The sequence below is a fragment of the Octopus bimaculoides genome, chromosome 2 (genome assembly GCF_001194135.2).
Source record: "Octopus bimaculoides isolate UCB-OBI-ISO-001 chromosome 2, ASM119413v2, whole genome shotgun sequence".
In the NCBI taxonomy this organism is placed as follows: Eukaryota; Metazoa; Mollusca; class Cephalopoda; order Octopoda; family Octopodidae; genus Octopus; species Octopus bimaculoides.
Window position 1 is genome coordinate 185,211,433 of NC_068982.1, and position 20,093 is coordinate 185,231,525.

General features: G+C 37.0%; 1 protein-coding gene across 2 annotated transcripts in view; it reads right to left on the minus strand.

Annotated features, from left to right (window-relative positions):
• Positions 1-419: 419 nt before the first annotated feature.
• The window catches only part of LOC106875380 (acetyl-CoA acetyltransferase A, mitochondrial), a 73,112-nt gene continuing 53,438 nt past the window's right edge, over positions 420-20,093 (minus strand). For both annotated transcript variants that reach the window (XM_052965780.1, XM_014923483.2), the window contains exons 5-13: positions 16,610-16,710; positions 13,086-13,178; positions 11,451-11,501; positions 8,559-8,712; positions 7,718-7,810; positions 6,701-6,814; positions 5,779-5,843; positions 3,792-3,949; positions 420-628 (exon numbers count right to left, since the gene is read on the minus strand). In XM_052965780.1, coding sequence (XP_052821740.1) covers positions 508-628; positions 3,792-3,949; positions 5,779-5,843; positions 6,701-6,814; positions 7,718-7,810; positions 8,559-8,712; positions 11,451-11,501; positions 13,086-13,178; positions 16,610-16,710 — 950 coding nt within the window. In that variant the 3' untranslated portion in view covers positions 420-507. The remainder of the gene's footprint in view (positions 629-3,791; positions 3,950-5,778; positions 5,844-6,700; positions 6,815-7,717; positions 7,811-8,558; positions 8,713-11,450; positions 11,502-13,085; positions 13,179-16,609; positions 16,711-20,093) is intronic.

Below are 20,093 nucleotides of genomic sequence, written 5' to 3' on the forward strand. Positions count from 1 at the left end.
GTATGTATAATGATCTGTATTATGTGTAAAAAATAATAAAATATATACATATTCATGTGTGTGTGTGTGTCTGTGTCCCACAACTTGAAGTAGAGTTCAAAACAAATAGACTAATAACTAAATAGTGGACAATAGCTCTCTCTCTCTCTCATACTAGTGCTTATCTACATCTGAAATAATGTCTCCCAAACTGAACACTAGTAGTGTAATTATAAAATATATACCTATGTCTAAATAGCAAGATGCTAGTGGTAGTAAGGAATGATGTTAATAATAATACTACGGGATTGTTGGGGGGGGGGGGAAGACATTGCTAGTTGGAGAAACGGCACCCTTAGTGATTGTAATGAAACAGAAAGAGCTGGGCAGCCAGTCTGAAGAGAAGGCATTGTGAGTCCTCGAGTGACACAACAAAGGGCGATATGTAAAAAAATATATAACAGCAGCACCAAGTCGTAAACGTTCTGCTCATACAACTAAGCACTATCCTAAGTGCTAAGGTTCAGTCTAAAGACCTTCAATCATAATGGCTGAAGCACCACCACCACCATTACAGATTCCAGCAACTCCAAGTTCTCCAGGCTTCAGGTTCAATGCCATCCTTCCTGTGATTCGGGTTCCAGACATTCTGCAAAGACAAAAACATATAACATTTTTACAGCCAGAGTTGTGCATTATTCTGAATCTCAACAATAGAATTAGTAACGGTGTGCACGTGTGCGTGCATGCACACACACACAAAGAATACGGCTTGACATGTAAATATACCTATGTATGCATATATACATATTTCATACACAGCACATCACTCTCTCTCTCTCTCATATATCTTCATCATCTCAATTTACGCTTAATATATTCTTTCACCTCTGCCACTATCCGGCATATATAAGTGCTTACACTTATCAAGTATTACCTCTAAAATTTACAGTACCTACCTATATATATAAATATATAGTTTTAGAGAAAAGAACCAAAGTTCATGAATTCATTCATGAAAATCCAGTCACATATAGAAAAATTAAGTAAATGCACGATAAATAAGTATAATATAATACAAAGTAAAAATCATAAGATAATGAAGATAATTATTATTATTATTATTATTATTATTATCATATTTCTTATGATTTTACTTTGTATTATATTATACTTATTTATCGTGCATTTACTTATTAATTTTTCTATACGTGACTGGATTTTCATGAATGAGTTCATGAACTTTGGTTCTTTTCTCTAAAACTATATATTTATATATTTTATACTGTGAAACTTAATTTAATTTTAATTTTTGATAAATTGCATTTAATTGAGTTTTTACCTGTAAATTTGGATTTTTATCCCTGATATTATTATATATATATCATTGTTTAACGCCCGCTTTCCATGCTAGCAGACGTTAAACGATGATATATATATAATAATATTAGGGATAAAAATCCAAATTTATATATATATATATATATACACACACACATATATATATATAGGTAATATACAAGGAGTTTTTGTTAACTGATGTAATGTAATAGCTATGTACTATGAGTGCTCAGTTTGGTTTACCACCAAAACACATGTAGTGTTTGTGATGTTGAGACTGCCTATCAAAGGTGGCTAGAAATGGCTTCTCCTTGAGCGGGTGGATACAGATTAAAATAAAAAATGCAAAAGCAAAATATTTGGCATCACTCAAAATAAAATTTAATTTAGACAGAGAATATAAGCATATAGAGTCTCTTACAGCTGTTTCTAGAACAGCCAAATGCTTAGTGGTATTTCACCTGTTGCTATGTTCTGTGTTCAAATTCTGCCAAGGTTGACTTTGCCTTTCATCCTTTTGGGGTCAATAAATTAAGTACCAATGAAATACTGGGGTCAAGGTAATCGACATATCCCTTCCCCCAAAATGGCTGCCCTTGTGGCAAAATTTGAAACCATTATTATTATATTATTATTATTATTATTATTATTGCATTTCATCTGACCTTATGTTCTGAGTTCAAATTCTGCCAAGGTTGACTTTACTTTTCATCCTTTCAGGGTTGATGAAATAAGTACCAGTTGAGTACTGGGGTCGATGTAATCGATTATCCCCCTCCCCCAAATTTCAGGCCCTGTGCCTATAGTAGAAAAGATTATTATTATTATAGGCAGTGAGTTTGTAGGATTGTTAGTGTGTTGGACAGAATGCTTAGCAGCATTTCTTGTAGTTCTTTGTTCTGAGTTCAAATGCCATTGAGGTCAACTTTGTGTTTCATCCTTTTGGGGTTGATAAAATAAGTACCAGTTGAACACTGGGGTCAATGTAGTCAACTTACCCTTCAAAACTACTGGTCTTCTTCTAAAATTAAAATTAAATTATTATTATTATTATTTAAGGTGGGGAGCTGGCAGAATCGTTAGCACACTGGACGAGATGTTTAGCAGTATTTCACCTGTCGCTATGTTCTGAGTTCAAATTCTGCCAAGGTCAACTTTGCCTTTCATCCTTTCAGGGTTGATAAATTAAGTACCATTGATACACTGGGGTTGATGTATTCAACTCATCCCCTCCCTCAGAGTGGCTGCCCTTGCAGCAAAATTTGAAACCATCATCATTATTATTATTAGGGTATTTGATTGATAGAATTGTTAGATTGCCAAATAAAAATGTCTTGCAGTATTTTTCCAAGATCAATGTAATTAATTAAACTTCTCCCCTCAAAATTGCTACTCTTGTGCCTAAATCAGAAACAATTATTATTATTATTATTATTAGGGTGGAAATTTGACAGAATCATTAGAGCACAGGTCAATGTGCTTAATAGTATTTGTTGCAATTCTTTATGTTCTGAGTTCAAATCCTGCTGAGATCAACATTGTCTTTCATTTCGCTAGGGTTGATGATATAAATTACCAATCAAGTACTGGGTTCGATTTAATCAGTTAACACATTCCTTTAAAACCTGCTGGCCTTGTGCCAAACCCAGAAACTGTTATTATAATAATGATTATTAAGTTCAAAGAAGGTAATGCTTAAAGCTGTTTCAAGCCCTGCCATCATGGTGAGACTGATATAGTTGAAATTCTGTAGGTTGATGTCTGTAAGAACAACAGACAATAGGTGGTGGTGGTGATGGTGATGGGGCACCGAAAGAGCAGCAGAAGGAAAATTGGCCAAAATGTTTAAGTACCAAGTCTGGCTGTGACACACACTCTGATGCATTGCATCATGTTTCTATGTGTATCTTAATGAAGTCAGCCAAGAAGAAGGGACTGTGCTCGTGAGCTCCATGGGTCTCCAGGACTTGTGAGAGTGATGTGGTTGATGTTAAGCTTCAACTGAAAGCTGATGTCTGCAAGGAGAACATCAACATAAAAGCAGTCCAAGAGGTTGGATAAAATGGAAGCCATTGTAGTAGTAGTAGTAGTAGCAGCAGCAGTATGAAATGAGCTGGTGATCTAATACATCATCTACAGCAAATGCACTGCACATAGCGAGAATACATTATAAATATGTTTGATGAGACATCAAACATACTCTCTGTATAAAGGAAACCTAAATAAGCTTCATACATACAGAAGAACTACAAAGACTATGGACAGTTTCCTTGATTCTTAGGTGAACTAATAAAATAAAGGACAGAAATGAAACTATGTCAAACAATGTTGACATATCAAGGAGAACAAGGAGTTTATACATCAACAATAGCTTACACACTTAAGAGTATCTCTAAAGGAAACATATGAAGGTCAATTTGTGTGGTAAATAAATTGTGAGGGTGAAGAAGAAAGAAAAGTTTGTTTCTTACCCGATTGGGTGGCCCAAACTAACAGCACCACCATGAATGTTCACTTTGGCAGGATCAAGACCCATCAATTTGTTGCAGGCCAATACAACCACACTGAATGCTTCATTTATTTCCCACATTGATATGTCAGATACATTCTTACCAAACTGGGCCAAAAGCTGAAAAACAAACAATAAATTTGCAAAATTAAGCTTACTGGCCTACTGACCACATGATGATACTTTCAGATCTTACTATTGTCTTAACTATTCTCAAACTGTCTGAGATAATTTGCCATTGGTTAGATTATAATTTTTCATTCTGTTAAACTCATCTTTAAATATGAACAAGTTTTCATTATTTACACCTACATTCAACCAGTTTGATCTCTGATTATCATCAAGGTGTGTCTCATTCTTCGATGTTGTGCATTATCCCAGACTTGATCTAGACTAGAAACTTTTGTTTCTAAATAATAGATAATAATGCCATTACTGAGGTCAAATGGTCGTGTTGTGACTTGCTGAATAAAAATATTATTATTTATAATTTAGAAATGAAGGTTGTCATTTCAAATCAAGCCTGGTCCTACATATATATTCAGAAATAAGACACCTCATGATCAGAAATCAAACTGATTCAAATTATAGCTATTGTATTGTCGCTGGGCAAGGTATTGATTGCTTCAACATTACTCCATTGTTGAAAACAGATTCTGCTACTAATTCTTCAATGAGTGGGTAGCAGAAATATAAAGGAGACATCCATTGTGTGTGTGTGTGTGTGTGTGTGTGGTATCCATTTTCTGATCATTGCTCCACACAAAAATGGTGGAATGGCTTTTGTATATTTAGACACATGTATATTTTTTGACATCGGTTACGCTCAAATATAAAATTGTAGTGGATCCTGTTAGACTGAAATAAACAAAGTTATATATATTGCCTCATTATACCATACAATGGTTGAACTTTTATATATTTTGAACTGATCATTATGTGGTCACTAGTTCAGTGGCTTCCAAATATGTAAAATACTAAAAAAAAGAAAATGTTTACAAGGGAGTGAATTAATAATGGGACGAGTCATTGGTTCAAGTTGGGAGTCAGTTAATGATAGAACCAGCCATAGGTTCAAGGATGAGGTCAGCAAAGTCAGGCGTTGAACTAAGTTTTAGCATAGCTGTGTGGTCAAGAAGTTTGCTTCTCAAGTACATGGTTTCAGATTCAGTTCCAATGTATGACATCTTGAGCAAGTGTCTTCTACTATAGTCCCAGGTTGACCAAAGGGATTTAGTAGACGGAGACCGAAAGAAGCTCATTGTATGCATGTGTGTGTGTGTGTGCAGGTGTCTCTTTGTCTTGACATCACATGATAATTGTAAACAAGCATCACTGTCATATAACTGGTATCCATCATTTCTAATGTTCCATGAAAACAGGTCTAGCTCCAGGAGGCATAACCTTATTTGGAAACAGTGTGGGTTGGTGACAGGAAGGGCATCTGGTCATAGAAAAATCTGCTTCAACAAGTTCCATGAAGCTGTGTGGGCATGGAAAAGCTGACGTTAAAATGATGAAGATGATGACTTCCTCATCACTTTATTATTATAACGTGGTCTGTCTGCAACAGGATGGGAATAGTCTTGTGGAAAAGGTGATCATGGCTGGTCTATGTACAAGGTTAGGGTTAGGGTTAGGGTTATGTCCTCATTGGTGACAGAAGAAAAAATTAACTGCTTAGCTTTCAGATTACTCTGTCAAATGTAATGCATATTCATGCAAATTGGTTTGAATTAATTATGCATTATCTCATAACTTTAAGATTTCAATGATATGATTGCTTATTTTTTAGAATGACATTGTAGGATAGGTGTGAAAGGTCAGATCTGGCCAGTTTGAATATAAAACATGAGAAATATCTGGGTCTGACATAGGCAGTTTAAATGCTAAAGGGTTGATCTGAAGATAAAACCTCAGTTATGAAGTAAATGAGTGAAAAATGTTACCTTCTCCATGGCTACAGCTGGGGCTGTCGGGAAATCAATTGGGTTCTTGGCAGCATCAGCAAAACCTGAATGTATAGGGATAAGTCAAGCCAATAAGATATTCCGTGTTGATTTCAATACACATCAGTCATACACAGTAACAAAAACAATAATAAAACAACAACCTTAGGAACATGGTTGAAACATTTGCTTTATAGTCATGTTGCCCAAGTTCAATACTACCCTACAAGTGACTTCTACCATAGCCCCAAGCTGACCAATGCCTTGTGAATGGTATTTGGTAGATAGGCGCTTTGCAGAAGTCCACTGTGTGTGTGTGTGTGTGTGTGTGTGTGTGTGTGTGTGTGTGTGTGTGTGTAGATAAGGGATGAGTATGACCACGTCTTGTGCATGATTTTTCTGTGTTCCTTTGTCGTCTTTCAGTTGATGTTTTACTCTTTTATATATTATATTATCATTATTTTTTCTTCTACTACCTTCTTGGTAGGTTTTCCCTGAAGGAACAGAGGCAAGAGAATAATGAGGACTCTTTCCTCTTATAAGGTACAAAGCTATTTCCCTAGTGCCAATACCACAATGGAATGCATACACTACCATTGTAAAATGGAAGGTGTGTTACATGCAAAGTGTTCTACAAGATCTCCAGATAAATTGTACTTTTTATGACACTCTTGATTTGACATATGGGACCAACCTCTTTTCCACAAATGCAACCTCAAACCCTAACATTATGAGCATCATACCTAACTGTCAAATTCATTCATTCTATACAAAAACGTGGAATGGTCATGATCAGAATAATTTTGGTCATAAGTTTGTTGGATCTGGGTTGACTTGAGGCTAAACAATAACCACAACAACAATAATGAGGAGATGTAATTATGTGTTGCACAGATGTATTAGTAAATGAAGAAAGTCTTACCAACAATTCGAGCCAGTGGTTTCACCTTTAACCTGTCGGCTGCCTGTGCTGTCATGAGAACCATAGCAGCAGCACCATCATCTAATTTACTGGAGTTAGCTACAGTCACGGTACCTGAGGAGAAAAATAATGTTATAGAGAGTACCAATATGGCAATGGTCAGGGGTAGCAGTGTAGTGTTATATGCAGCAGAACTAAATCATTAGAAGAATTAGTTTAATATCCACAATACTAATTTAAGGTAACATACAGTACTAACATATTGTTATCTGTACTACTAACACAGTATCATCTGCAGTGTTAATACAGTGGCTCCCAGCAACTGTATCAATACAGTGGTTACCGGCAGTATTAATAGTCATAAGCACTCTTAATACAGTCATCTGTACAGTACTTACACAGTGTCATATGTTAATATACTGTCAACTGCAGTGCTAATACAATAGGCATTGCATTGCTTATACAATGTTATTTACAGTGTTATCTACAGCAGTGCTTCTCAAACTATCTGATGTGGTGTACCGACAGTTTTTTTTTTCCAATGTGCCAGGGACTGGTAATATTTCTTGTTAATATTAATTTATACCGGAAACAATATAAATAATGAATATAATAAAAGCTGACAATTTTTTTGTCTTATATTTATTTTGTAAACAAATAATACAATATTACATAAGCATTTTATAATGTTTCTTTCTTTCCTGGAAACTCACCTCGTACTGCCAGCTGATGGCTTGCAGACTGGTGCCGGTCTGTAGACCACCACTTTGAGTAGCTCTGATCTACAGTGCTATTCCACTGGGCGACCTTGTTACTTGTATGTCATCTGCAATGCTAATACAGTGTCATGTGCAGTGTTAATATAGTTGACATCAGTATTAATACAGAGTCATCTCTATTGTTAATACACTGGTCATGTAGAGTGTTAATAGTGCTACTGATATTGTTAAAATAGCATGATCAGTATTGTTGATAAACGGTTATGTATAGTGTATATATGGTGTAAGTAAAGTTTACCTTCTGCCTTTTGGAACACTGGTCTGAGACTGGGGACTTTGTCTAGTTTCATTTTATGCAACTCTTCATCTTTAGATATGGTTACTGTTTCTCCTAGTAAATAAAAGAAATTTATTATTAATGGTGAAATAAAAGATTTGGAAGCAAAGGTTTGGTGTTCCTAGAGGTGGTATAAATTGTGTGATGGTGGTGGTGGTCATGGTGTAGCACTGAATCTGGAAGAGGTGGAGGTTAAGAATAAGTCAATAATATTGACTGTATTCCTGGAAAAAAAAAACACTGTTCAAGGCCTTGGAGTGTTCTTGGCTTTGAATTTTACTGGATAATTCCATGTCCTTTGGAGGTAATATGTAGAAGAGTATTTTGCAGTAGAAGGTTGCTGTTGAACAAAAATCTTAGAAGAGAACCTAGTTAGTGTCTCTGGAGGCAGGGAGGAAGTGTGAATCAAGTCAGAAGGCAGCAAACCACATCTTTCTACATGACTGAGACAACCACAGATATCATGAGCTTTATCCATCCTTTGGCTAAATTATGAAATGAATATTGTACTAAGGACATGTGAGGATATGTTGTGCAGGATGCAGTGTGGTAGTCTGGGTATCTTGTGTTGTGCTGTTGTGTCATAGTACATGTATGGTAGTGTAATGTTGTAGATAGGACATGTTGTATGGCTAGTGTGATAGACAGGACGTGTTGCGAGGATATATGTGGAGATGTAGTGTGATAGACAGGACATGTTGTGAGAGGTGTAGCATGATAGTCTCTTTGGGCAGTGATGTAATCAATTAATTTGATGGGTGTGAAGGGTGAAGTAGCATAATAGAGAATAACTATGTCATACCTTTTTTCTTTGGTATCTGAACAGGTGTAATTTCAGCTGCCAAGATACCCTCATCACAAGCCTTCTGACTACGTTTGTAACTCATAACAGCATGTTCATCTTGTTCTGCACGTGAGATGTCATATTTTTTAGCAGTGTCCTCAGCACAGTTTCCCTACAAAGGAAGTCAACCATTGAAAATAACAAGTGACACAGACTGCTGAGCTTAAGACTGAGCTCATACAAACATACAACCATGCAAACACACAAATACATACACATACATATGTTCACATACAGGCATAAAGCCTCTCTCACGTACACACACAATCACAGATATTACATACTCAGAAATGCACCAATGCACAACCACAGATAAAGTCACATACTTCTGCTGTTTAAATGGGAGAACCACCACTAATTGCTTTTGCAGCTGCTGTTGCCAGTCCATGTTTGTGTCAATATCCTTCTCACCCCAACTTGGTGATCTCCAGGAACCAAGTTCTGAATAACTCTTCTTGAATCTGGCAGTCGTCCTTTCTGTGATGTCTTCTTTCTTGGAAGTGGGACTTTTCTTGCAGGAGCTAACAGCTTACCCACACACACACAGATTGAAAACACACAAAAGCATACATAAAAATATACATAAACATACACTTACGCTCATATAGACATAAACATCCACACATGCACAAGCCTACATACATACACATACACGAACAGATTCACAGAGTGATTCAAATCTGTTAGTAAACGAGAAGCATGTATGAATGGCAACTTTGTCTAATAATCCTGTCTACTACAGGCACAAGGCCTGAAATTTCGGAGGAGGGGGTAAGTTGATTACATTGACCCCAGTACTTGACTAGTAATTATTTCAATGACCCTGAAAGGATGAAAAGCAAAGCTGATGACAGCAGCATTTGAACTCAGAATGGAAAGCAAATGAAATGTTGCTAAGCATTTTGTCTAGTGTGTTACTGGCTAATAAACATATTCACTATATGTGAATTATATACTGAGTAGAATGAAGGTGCATGGCTTAGTGGTTAGAGCATCAGGCTAACCCCATGAAATAGTGAGTTTGATCCCCAGAGTGGGCTGTGTGTTATCTTCTTGAGCAAGACACTTTATTTCATGTTGTTCCAGTTCATTCAGCTGTAGAAATGAGTTGTAACGTCACTGGTGCCAAGCTGTATCGGCCTTTGCCTTTCCCTTGGAGACTGGTATGCAGGGTGACTGCTGGTCTTCTATAAACAACCTTGTCTGGAGGAGAACTTTCTAGGTGCAGTTCCATAGTCCAATCCATGCTAGCATGGAAAGCGGACGTTAAACGACGATGATGATGATGATGATTCATGACCGAAGAGGGTCTTTACTCTTTTACAGTATAGCAGAATGATTAAGAAGTTTGCTTCACAGCCATGAAATTCTGAGCTTGAGCTTACTTGTGGCAAAGCAGCTAAACACAATGGGATAAAATTTGTAGTGAGTGCGCGTGATGGGTGCACTGTATTACTATGTGATCTTTACTCAGGTAAATAGTGTATATGTACTGTGTACAGGTCTTTCTAATGAGACCCAAACATGTTCCTAGTTGTCCCCTTGTCTCTAAATAAAGATCAGATTTTCCTGTGAGCATGTAAATTAGTCCAGTAAAATTACTTCTTTATTTCTTGAAATTATTATTTCCCCTTCCCCTTGAGAATTGTGAACAGTAACTGCTAGGTTTTTGTTTACTTTCTCAAACAAAGAAGAACATTTTAATTAATGAAAAATGTCACCCAATAGAATCCCCCAGCATTTTGGGTACAATTTCAGCTGTATGAAGGCAGTATGATCATAATGAAAATTTCAGCTGTGTAAGGAGAAGGAATATAGTACAGTAATAAGTCTAGACTCTGGTCATCCTGTTCCTGCAAACTTATAATTAAAGCCATTTCATCTGTAACTATGCCATCTTTTGAAGGGTATTTAGAACACAGCATTTTCTAATATGTTTCTACCTTTTGTTTCTATATTTCTGTTGCAATACACTGCTTTTATTTCAAATAAATTTGAAAATAATGAAGAATTTAGTAAATAGCTTTGTCATTATTAAGTTTGTGTTTGGAACATAAATTAACATAAGATTTGAATGAGAGATTTTAATTTAGATCACCTTAAAATAGGAAGATTGTATCATGGAACCAAAAGCATTAACAAATGGGTCAATACCAAAAGAGTTAAGACCATGGTGTATAAGTTCATGGAAATTTAGCTGCTAATTCTAGCAGTTTGAGTGACTATATAGAAGCTCTCTAATTGTAAGACAGTTTCTTGAGATGTTTAACCCTTTAGCATTCGGATTATTCTGTTAAATATAATACTTATTTATTCCCATTCTTTTGAATTAATCATTCATTATCTTGGAACTTTGAGATTTCAATGAAGCGATTGTTTACTTCTAGTATGACATTGTATGATAGCTGTTAGAAACCGGATTTGGCCAATTTGAACATAAAACATGTAGAATATTTTGGCCGGATAAGGCCAGTTCAAATGCTAAAGGGTTAAGCTTCTGCTTTGGGGTTATTGAATGTGACTGAGGTGATTTTGCTACATTGCAATGTTTTCTATGAGTTTCTCTTGCACTTAGAGGATCTATATTTTTGGTGGAAGCTGGAAAGGTTGAGCGTGAACAAGGTCTCTGTGAAAAATGTAAGAGGAATTTATATTCAGACAGAGACAGAGCTTAATATTAACCTATGCAGTGAACTGGCAGAAAATGTTAGCCTGCAAAGTAAAATGCTTAGCAGGGTTGATAAAAAGAGTACCAGTTGAGCACTGGGACCAATGTAATCAACTTAAACCCTCCTCTGAACTTGCTGGTCTTGTACCAAAATTTGAAATCAATATTAAGCTGTGACTTACCATATGGATGTGATCATAGGCATCAGTTAATCCATCAAAAACAATTCCATCCTAGAAAATACAAAATAGAAAAGTTAAAGTGAAATAGAAATTGCATAAATAACATAAACTAAAAGAAGGATCAAATTGAACAAGGGATCAAATTGAACAAGGGACATAACTAAGTGAAGGATCATGCTGAATAAGGCATCAAACCTGATTACAGTTGAATGATTAAAACAATTCAAATCTACAGACCCCATCAGTAGCTTAATTGTGAGATTTAAAGATGTAGTTATGTTGAAAAGAAATTAGGACTTATAATACATATGTGGTGTGTAGTGATAGATGCAATATATATTTGATAAAAGCTCTGGAGTAGACTATATTTTGCTGATGAGGTCTAATAATATTGAAATATGTCTTAATTTCTTGAAATTACCTCCGCTTTTCTTTGGAGAGCCTCTAACAATACCCAGAAAGTCATTATTTTCTATTTCCAACTAAAAGGGCAATTTCAGCTAATTGAGAATCTTTTGCATTCACCATTCAGTACATCTGCTCTTAACTTATTTATCAACACTTATCTTGTCTTCTAGCAACTTGGTTAGGCCTAAAGGCATAGTTACTTTGATGCATATGACTTCATCTGCTCTGCCACTGATAGAGGCAATAGAGCAATAAACCGTGGTGAATCCCAACCAAACTGATCTTGTTATTCTGGGTGCTGCTGATGTTTAGCCCCAGTTCATCCCTGACCTGTAAACCTATGATCAAAGATATGGCAGGTGAGACCATACGTATGATTGAGGGAAATTTAGCTGCATGGACCTTCCATCATTAATCAGAGGTACCTTCCATCATTAATCAGAGGTACCGTCCATCATTAATCAGAGGTACCTTCCATCATTAATCAGAGGTACCTTCCATTGTATGTTAGAGAGAGAGAGAGAGAGAGAGTACTTAACCTGGTTAGTGATTATTTTACTTTGTAGGAAATTGGTTATACACCATTAGGTGTACACCCAATTTCCTATATTAAATTAGAATGAACGGAACGCAGAACTCCAAACTATCAACACAACAATATTTATTCATGGTGGAAAATATGCAGCTTTAATCTTGGTTGTTGAGACGCCTTCTGTGTGTGAGAGCATGGTTGCTGAGACGTCAGACTGTAAATGTGAGCTGTCTGGCGTGAGTTCGAAAGATGGAGAGAGACAGCTTGACACATCCATGCTCCATGCCGGCCAGGCGAGAAAGAGAAAGAATAAAGCGGGAACGCTTGGATGTTGAATTCCACGCACGCGCACGGCGTTACTACAACTAGTACTTAGTTTATTGGGCAAAATCCTCAGAAATATGAGTTTTACTTTAAATGAAGAAAATAGCTACAATAGAGATAGATGATGGTGGTGAGGACAAGAGATGACAGTGGATGGTAGCTAAGTAAAAGTAAGTCATTGTACGATGGACAAGTGATGATAACAGAGGGTGGCTACAGTTAAGATAGGTCAGAGTGATAGGTCAGATGGTAGCTAGTACAGAGGTAAGTGAAAGTGGTATGGACAAAGCCTCAGTAGGAGTGTAATGGTTTTATAGTCATGTAAAGGTAAATGATATTGGGCAAAGACAAAGAAATATTTGGTGACTTACTAAGAGCTTAACCCCTCCATAAGGAGTGCCAGATCGTAGCATATAAAGTGGTACATTTGACATACTTTCCATTCCACCGGCAATCATGACTTCCTGAAGAAAATGAAAACAATTTTTTTTTTATAAAAATCATGATTTCTTAAACTGACACAAGACCTCAAATACTAATAAAAGGTGTCGCCACTAAGATAATCTCAAGAACTTGACTAGAATAGTAACAATAATAATATTCTAAAAGGATTGACATAACTCTTCACAAAGGTAAACAGACAAGATGAAGAGCGTGATGTGATTGCAATAGATATGTTATTGGTTGATTGATATTTAGACAGCAAGCCTGTCTTTGTTGAATTCAAAATGAAAAGTGTTAAAAATTCAAGATTATAGAAATTCAAATATGAATCAGAAAATAAGAAATTGATATTTCTATCAGTTAAAAAACTTGTTTTTGGTGCTAAAAACAAAAGCCATTTCTCATTTCTGGAAACATGCAAACATGAAAAAGTTATAGCGGACGACAGCCTTGCATCAAATATCAACATGTAGATGCTGATTGCTCTTGTTCATAATTTAGATTTGAATTTCTATAATTTTGAATTTTTATCACTTTTCGTTTTTAATGCGACAAAGACAGGCTTGCTGTTGAAATATTGTTCAACCAATAAAATATCTATTGCAATCGCATTGTGCTCTTCATATAATAATAATAATAGTAGTAGTAGTAGTAGTAGTAACAACAACAACAACAACTGTAACTGATTTAGGTACAGGGTAAGCAAATCGGGGGATGGGTGCTAGTTAATATCATAGACCGAAGTACTTGTGTTTTATTTTATTGACTCAGGAAGGTAAAAGATAAAGAGATTTGAACTCAGAATGTAAAGAGTCAAAAGAAATACTGTGTTTTTTTCCAATGCCCTAATGATTCTGCTAACCAAATCACTTGATGTGGTGGTGGTGGTGCATTGTGAGCTCACAAATGGGCAGCAAATGTTCAAGGGATGCAATAGGGGCACCAAATGTTTAGAGATGTGAGTTCTCTTAGAAATAAGATATCTAAACCAGGTACAATATTTTTGTTTTGAGCATATTTAAAAAGCAACAAATCTTTTGTTGGCATTACAATAGAAATAGGACATTGTGTCATCTGAGTGGAAACATGACTGATAATGTGTCAAGGCCAAATATAATTTTGTTATATAAGGCATTACTTTCTTTAATAATTTTCCTAATAATTTAATATAGGAAGCACTAGTTCATGCAAATATCTAAAAGCAAAAACAAAAACAAAAAAAAAGACACACTGGATGGGGTACAAAAAGAAAATATGTATAATAAATCATTATGCAAAATTAGCTTCTGTTTGATCAAAATAATCTCATGTATTTGTTTTTTTTTAAACAAATGGGGAAAGAGTGTTTGTAAAATGCCATTCAGTGAAAGGGGTAACTAAACAACAAAAAGTTGAGAACTACTATTATACAAAGTAACTGCCCACTAAAACACATCATAGGAGAAGGTAGACGAGCATTCTGTAGGATCCTTTCATTCCTGATCTTGTCAAACAGAGTAATATTCATAATCTGCAGCAGCTGTCTCAACATATATGTATGTAACTTGTCTACTTGAGCTTTATACACTGTCCAGGTTTCAGTTTCATACAACAGAAAAGAAAGCACTATTAGTTTGGGATACCTTACATTTGACCCATAAAGAAATATGCCTATTTTCCCACAACCTCTCCTGTAGCCTGCCAAATTTAGCACTAGCTCTGTTCATTCTGTATGTGATTTCCTGGTCCAGTTGTGCATTATCTGAAATGGTGCTGTCAAAGTATTTGAATACTTTGCACTGGTCCAACCCTTGATTGCTACCCAACAAAATAACACAACTTGCATTATATTTACTCTGCACAACAGAGATGATACATTAAAATAACACTAGTAACAACAAACCAGACCCCACAACAAAACAGATGCAGCATACAAGCACAATTCTGTTGGCACTCCGTCGCTTACGACATCGAGGGTTCCAGTTGATCCGATCAACGGAACAGCCTGCTCGTGAAATTAACATGCAAGTGGCTGAGCACTCCACAGACACACGTGTACCCTTAACGTAGTTCTCGGGGATATTCAGCGTGACACAGTGTGACAAGGCTGACCCTTTGAATTACAGGCACAAGAGAAGCAGGAAGTAAGAGTGAGAGAAAGTTGTGGTGAAAGAGTACAGCAGGGTTCGCTACCATCCCCTGCCAGAGCCTTGTGGAGCTTTTAGGTATTTTCGGTCAATAAACACTGACAAGACCGGGTCTGGGAATCAAAACCGCGATCCTATGACCGCGAGTCTGCTGCCCTAACCACTGGGCCATTGCGCCTCCACAAGCACAATTCTACATACTCCAATAAACAATGTTGCAAACTGCAGGAATTCAGGGGAACACTTAGTAGGGTGCTGTAGAAATGTACACAAAGCAGTTGAAATAAATAAAATGAATGTTTCTAAATTAGGTTAAAAAGTCAGTAATTTTGAGGTGAGTGGGTAAGTGATTACAACAACTCCAGTGCTTGATCTGTACTTTATTTTGTTGACCGTGAAAAGATGAAATGCAAAGTTGACCTCAATGAGATTTGAACTCAGAATGTAATGAGATGCAACTAAATACTACAGGGTACTTTTTGACCAGCACTCTGTCGATTCTGCAACGCACTGGTTTCAAATTATAAGGGAGAGCCCCCTTCCCATACTTGACTGGTACTTCAAAGTTAATCCTACCATGATTTGAACATAGAATCTAAGTTGACAACCAAACAAAATGTATTATGGGATTTAGTTAATCCCACAATACATTTTGTTTGGCTGTCAACTGATTCTGACATCAAATAGCTTAAATATCATCATCACCACTATTTGTAATGTTCATTTTTCCATGCTTGCATAGGGCAGATTCTCTGTGGCCAGATTCTCTTCCTGTCACCAATCCTCACCTTTTGCCAAGTAAGGTAATATTTCATAGAAAATTGGAAATGAAGGACACTGTTTGCATTTACAACTATCAAGCAATGTCAAGGCAGGAGGACAGTCACTCACACACACACAAACACAAATTGGCCCAGGTTTCTTTCCATGTACCAAATCCACTCACAAGTTTTTGGTTGGCCTGGGGCTACAGTAGAAAACACTTGTCCAAGGTGACATGCAATGGGACTGAACTCGAAACCATTTGGTTGGGAAGCAATCTTCTGACCACACAGCCACACCTGCACCTATAATAAAAACAACTAATAGCAGTAGTGGATGTAGTAGTAGTAGTAGTAGTAATCATCACCATTTGTAATCAATACAATGATTAATGTAGCATTAAGGCTGTTAGCCAAGGTTGTTAGCATTAAGGTGGGTAGACAAGTTCTTCAACTCCCTTGGGTATATCATCTTAGACAAATCTATTTTTTGTAGATATATAACACATTATTACTATAATGGCAACATCATCAGATGTATAACTTACAAACTCTAAACCCTACCTGATGTCCACACATTAAACTCTGGGCAGCCATCATAACAGACTTCATACCAGAAGCACAGACTTTGTTCACAGTTGTGGCCGGAGTTGAGATGGGCAAACCTGGAAGAAAAAAAGGATGGAATTAAAGAGAAGCACTAACGAAATCTTGGTTTAAATGAACAATATGTTGTCGATGCTGTCATTGTTATAACTGTGTTGCGAATGTACAGGTGCTTTGCTGGTATTACTACAAGTTGATAGATAGTTTATATACATGCATTATATAAGTATATAAGGACTGAATATAGATATAGATGAATTACATCAGTGTATGTCTTTATGAAGAGGTACTGAAAAGTTCCTAGTTTTACAGGGCTTAGAAAAACTGAAGGACCACTGCAATATGTGTGTGAATCTGAGAGGGGAATATGTTGAATGAAATCATAATTAATTGATCCTCCTGTATTTTCTTATACCCAAAGCCAGGAACCTTTCAGCAACCCCTCATGCATATCATTATCATTTACTGTCCACTTTTCCATGCAGACATGGTTCAGATGGAGTTTATTGAGGCAGATTTTCTGTGGCGGCTGGATGTAGCCGTCACCTGCTTCCAAGCAAGATAATATTCCCCATGGTCAGAAATGTTTTTTTTATGGAAGTCTAGAAACAAACAACCTCACTTGTTTGACAGTGATGCTCATTTACAACCCTCTCTTGATGTCAAGACAAGGGTATACACAAATACACATATGCACATATACATGACTCTTGGTGGAGTGGAAGTGTAAGGTAAGTTGGGTGGGTAGAAACATGATGTTGCTCATAGAGACTTTAAGTTTGAAGCTAAAGCAAAAACAAAAGACAAATTGAGGAAGAGGGAGGGGTTTAGCAGAGGGAATGTCAGCCTGCTTAGTCTCAAGACAATAATCTGTGAGTGTTTAATGAGAAGAAAGAAAGAACAAAAGAGAAAAGAAAGGAAAGAAGAAAGAAAGAAAAGAAAAGAAAGAAAGGAAGAGAAAAGTTAACAAAATAACATAATAGTGAATTTTAGAAGTGACCAGTTGGGCAGGATAAATTACATTTAAGGTATGGTTGACAAAAAAATGAATGAGAAGAAGAAAATAGCATGAAAGTGAAAATCTTAGTTCCTGAACATTACAGGCTGGTGGCATTAGGGAAATGGCCGTGCCCTACCTGCAGGAAAGGAATTTTATAAGGTGTGGATACATAAAATGCGTAGTAGAATTAAAGGTACAGACAAAATGCATAGTGAAATTAAAGGCAGGTTAACAGGGAAGGTAGATTTCAAATGCAGCAAGTGCACTGAAGCAGTTATCATTTAGAATGCTCAGGAAATAGATTCTCTAAAATGTCCAAATGGCTTTCTAGAACTGGTTGATAGCTTTTTATACCTATGTGATCAAATTACCAGTGAAGGTGAATGATCAGAAAGTGTGATTGCTAGAATAAAAATGGGTTGGAGAAAATTCAGGGGGCTATTAGCTTTGCTGGTAACAAAGGGCATAGCTTTCAAGATCAAGGACAAACTGTATGATGCTTATGTGTGAAGTTGATGATGTTGGCACTCCGTCGCTTACGACATCGAGGGTTCCAGTTGATCCGATCAACGGAACAGCCTGCTCGTGAAATTAACGTGCAAGTGGCTGAGCACTCCACAGATACGTGTATCCTTAACGTAATTCTTGGAGATATTCAGCGTGACACAGCGTGACAAGGCTGACTCTTTGAATTACAGGCACAACAGAAACAGGAAGTAAGAGTGAGAGAAAGTTGTGGTAAGAGAGTACAGCAGGGTTCGCCACCATCCCCTGCTGGAGTCTCGTGGAGCCTTAGGTGTTTTCGCTCAATAAACACTCACAATGCCTGGTCTGGGAATCGAAACCGTGATCCTATGACCACGAGTCCGCTGCCCTAACCACTGGGCCATTGCGCCTTCATGTGTGAAGTGTAGTGGTGCATAACAGTGTGATGTGAGCCTCGAGGTTGGAAAACATGTGAAGGCTTGAAAGAAGTGAAGCAAGCATGATTCACTAGATGTGCATGTTCATGTGCATGAAGGACAAAGTACAAATGAACTGAGGAACAAACTGGCTATAAGAGGAATCAGTTGTAGTGTGTAACATGCAGAGAGTACAAAGTGAATGGAAGAAGGAGACTGAGGAAGATCTGGGACAAGGGAGTCAAGATGCTACATCTGATGAAGGCAATGACTGAAAGCCGTGTTGACTAGTATACTACTCCTCCTCCCTCCTGAATCATAAGTTATGATGCCTAAGTAAGAATGGGTTGCATGCTCTTAGATATACTGCCTTGTGAATATATTCTGGCCCCTCATCATCAATTTATCTCTCCTTCACACCATTCTGTCCATGCATATATATATTTATATATAGCACCATTTGAGCATGACCGTTACCAACGTCGCCTTCCTGGCACTTGTGCCAGTGGCACGTGAAAAGACATTCGAGCGAGTTCGTTGCCAGTCCCACTGGACTGGCTCCTGTGCCGGTGGCACTGGCCTTCGTGCCGGTGTCACGTAAAAGCACCCACTACACTCTCTGAGTGGTTGGTGTTAGGAAGTGCATCCAGCTGTAGAAACTGCCAAATCAGATTGGAGCCTAGTGTAGCCATCTGGTTTTCACCAGTCCTCAGTCAAATCGTCCAACCCATGCAATTATTCTGTGCTGATGAAGAGAAATAACCCAGAAATTGCAATACACAGATATCGTTTTGAGCTGAGTGGGGGTGCTAGATTCCCTTGTTCAAAATATAAGAACACAGATCGTGTTGTATAGCCAGCTGGAGACGATGTCTCCTGGGGCTAAATTACAGCAACATTCGTCCTAAACCAGGAGTGCTATGTTATGTTGGCAAACATTCTTTACTCCATAACATCTCTATTGTAATGTGAGATACTTCCAGTTTAATAGTCTCACTATTAATACTGAAACTGGTAAAGTGAAACTATTATCTCACATATACACAGGCATACATACATCAATACATATAAATTTGACATGGGCGATTCTTTCTTGTCTTGGGATTCACAGTCAAACGGCTGGGTGGAAGTGCACGAAAAATTACACAGATGTGTAGAATGATCCGGTGGTGATGCTGGACTTTGTATTCTTTTTATAGCTCCCGTGGTTACTGAGACAATCTACTATAATAATACTCTTGTGTTTATGAATGAGAAAGGAAGGGGTGATAGATGATTAAGGAAAGAAGGAAGGGGTGATGTCATACTTGGTAGTGGGATGATGAAAATTGTATGCAGAAAAAAATAAATCAAACAGCATTTCAACTCTGTGAATATATGTGAATGTGTGTGTGTGTGTGTGTGTGTGTGTGTGTGTATATATACACACACACATATATATATATATGTATGTATGTGTGTGTATATGTTTGTGCGTCTGTGTTTGTCCCCCCAACATCGCTTGACAACCGATGCTGATGTGTTTACGTCCCCGTAACTT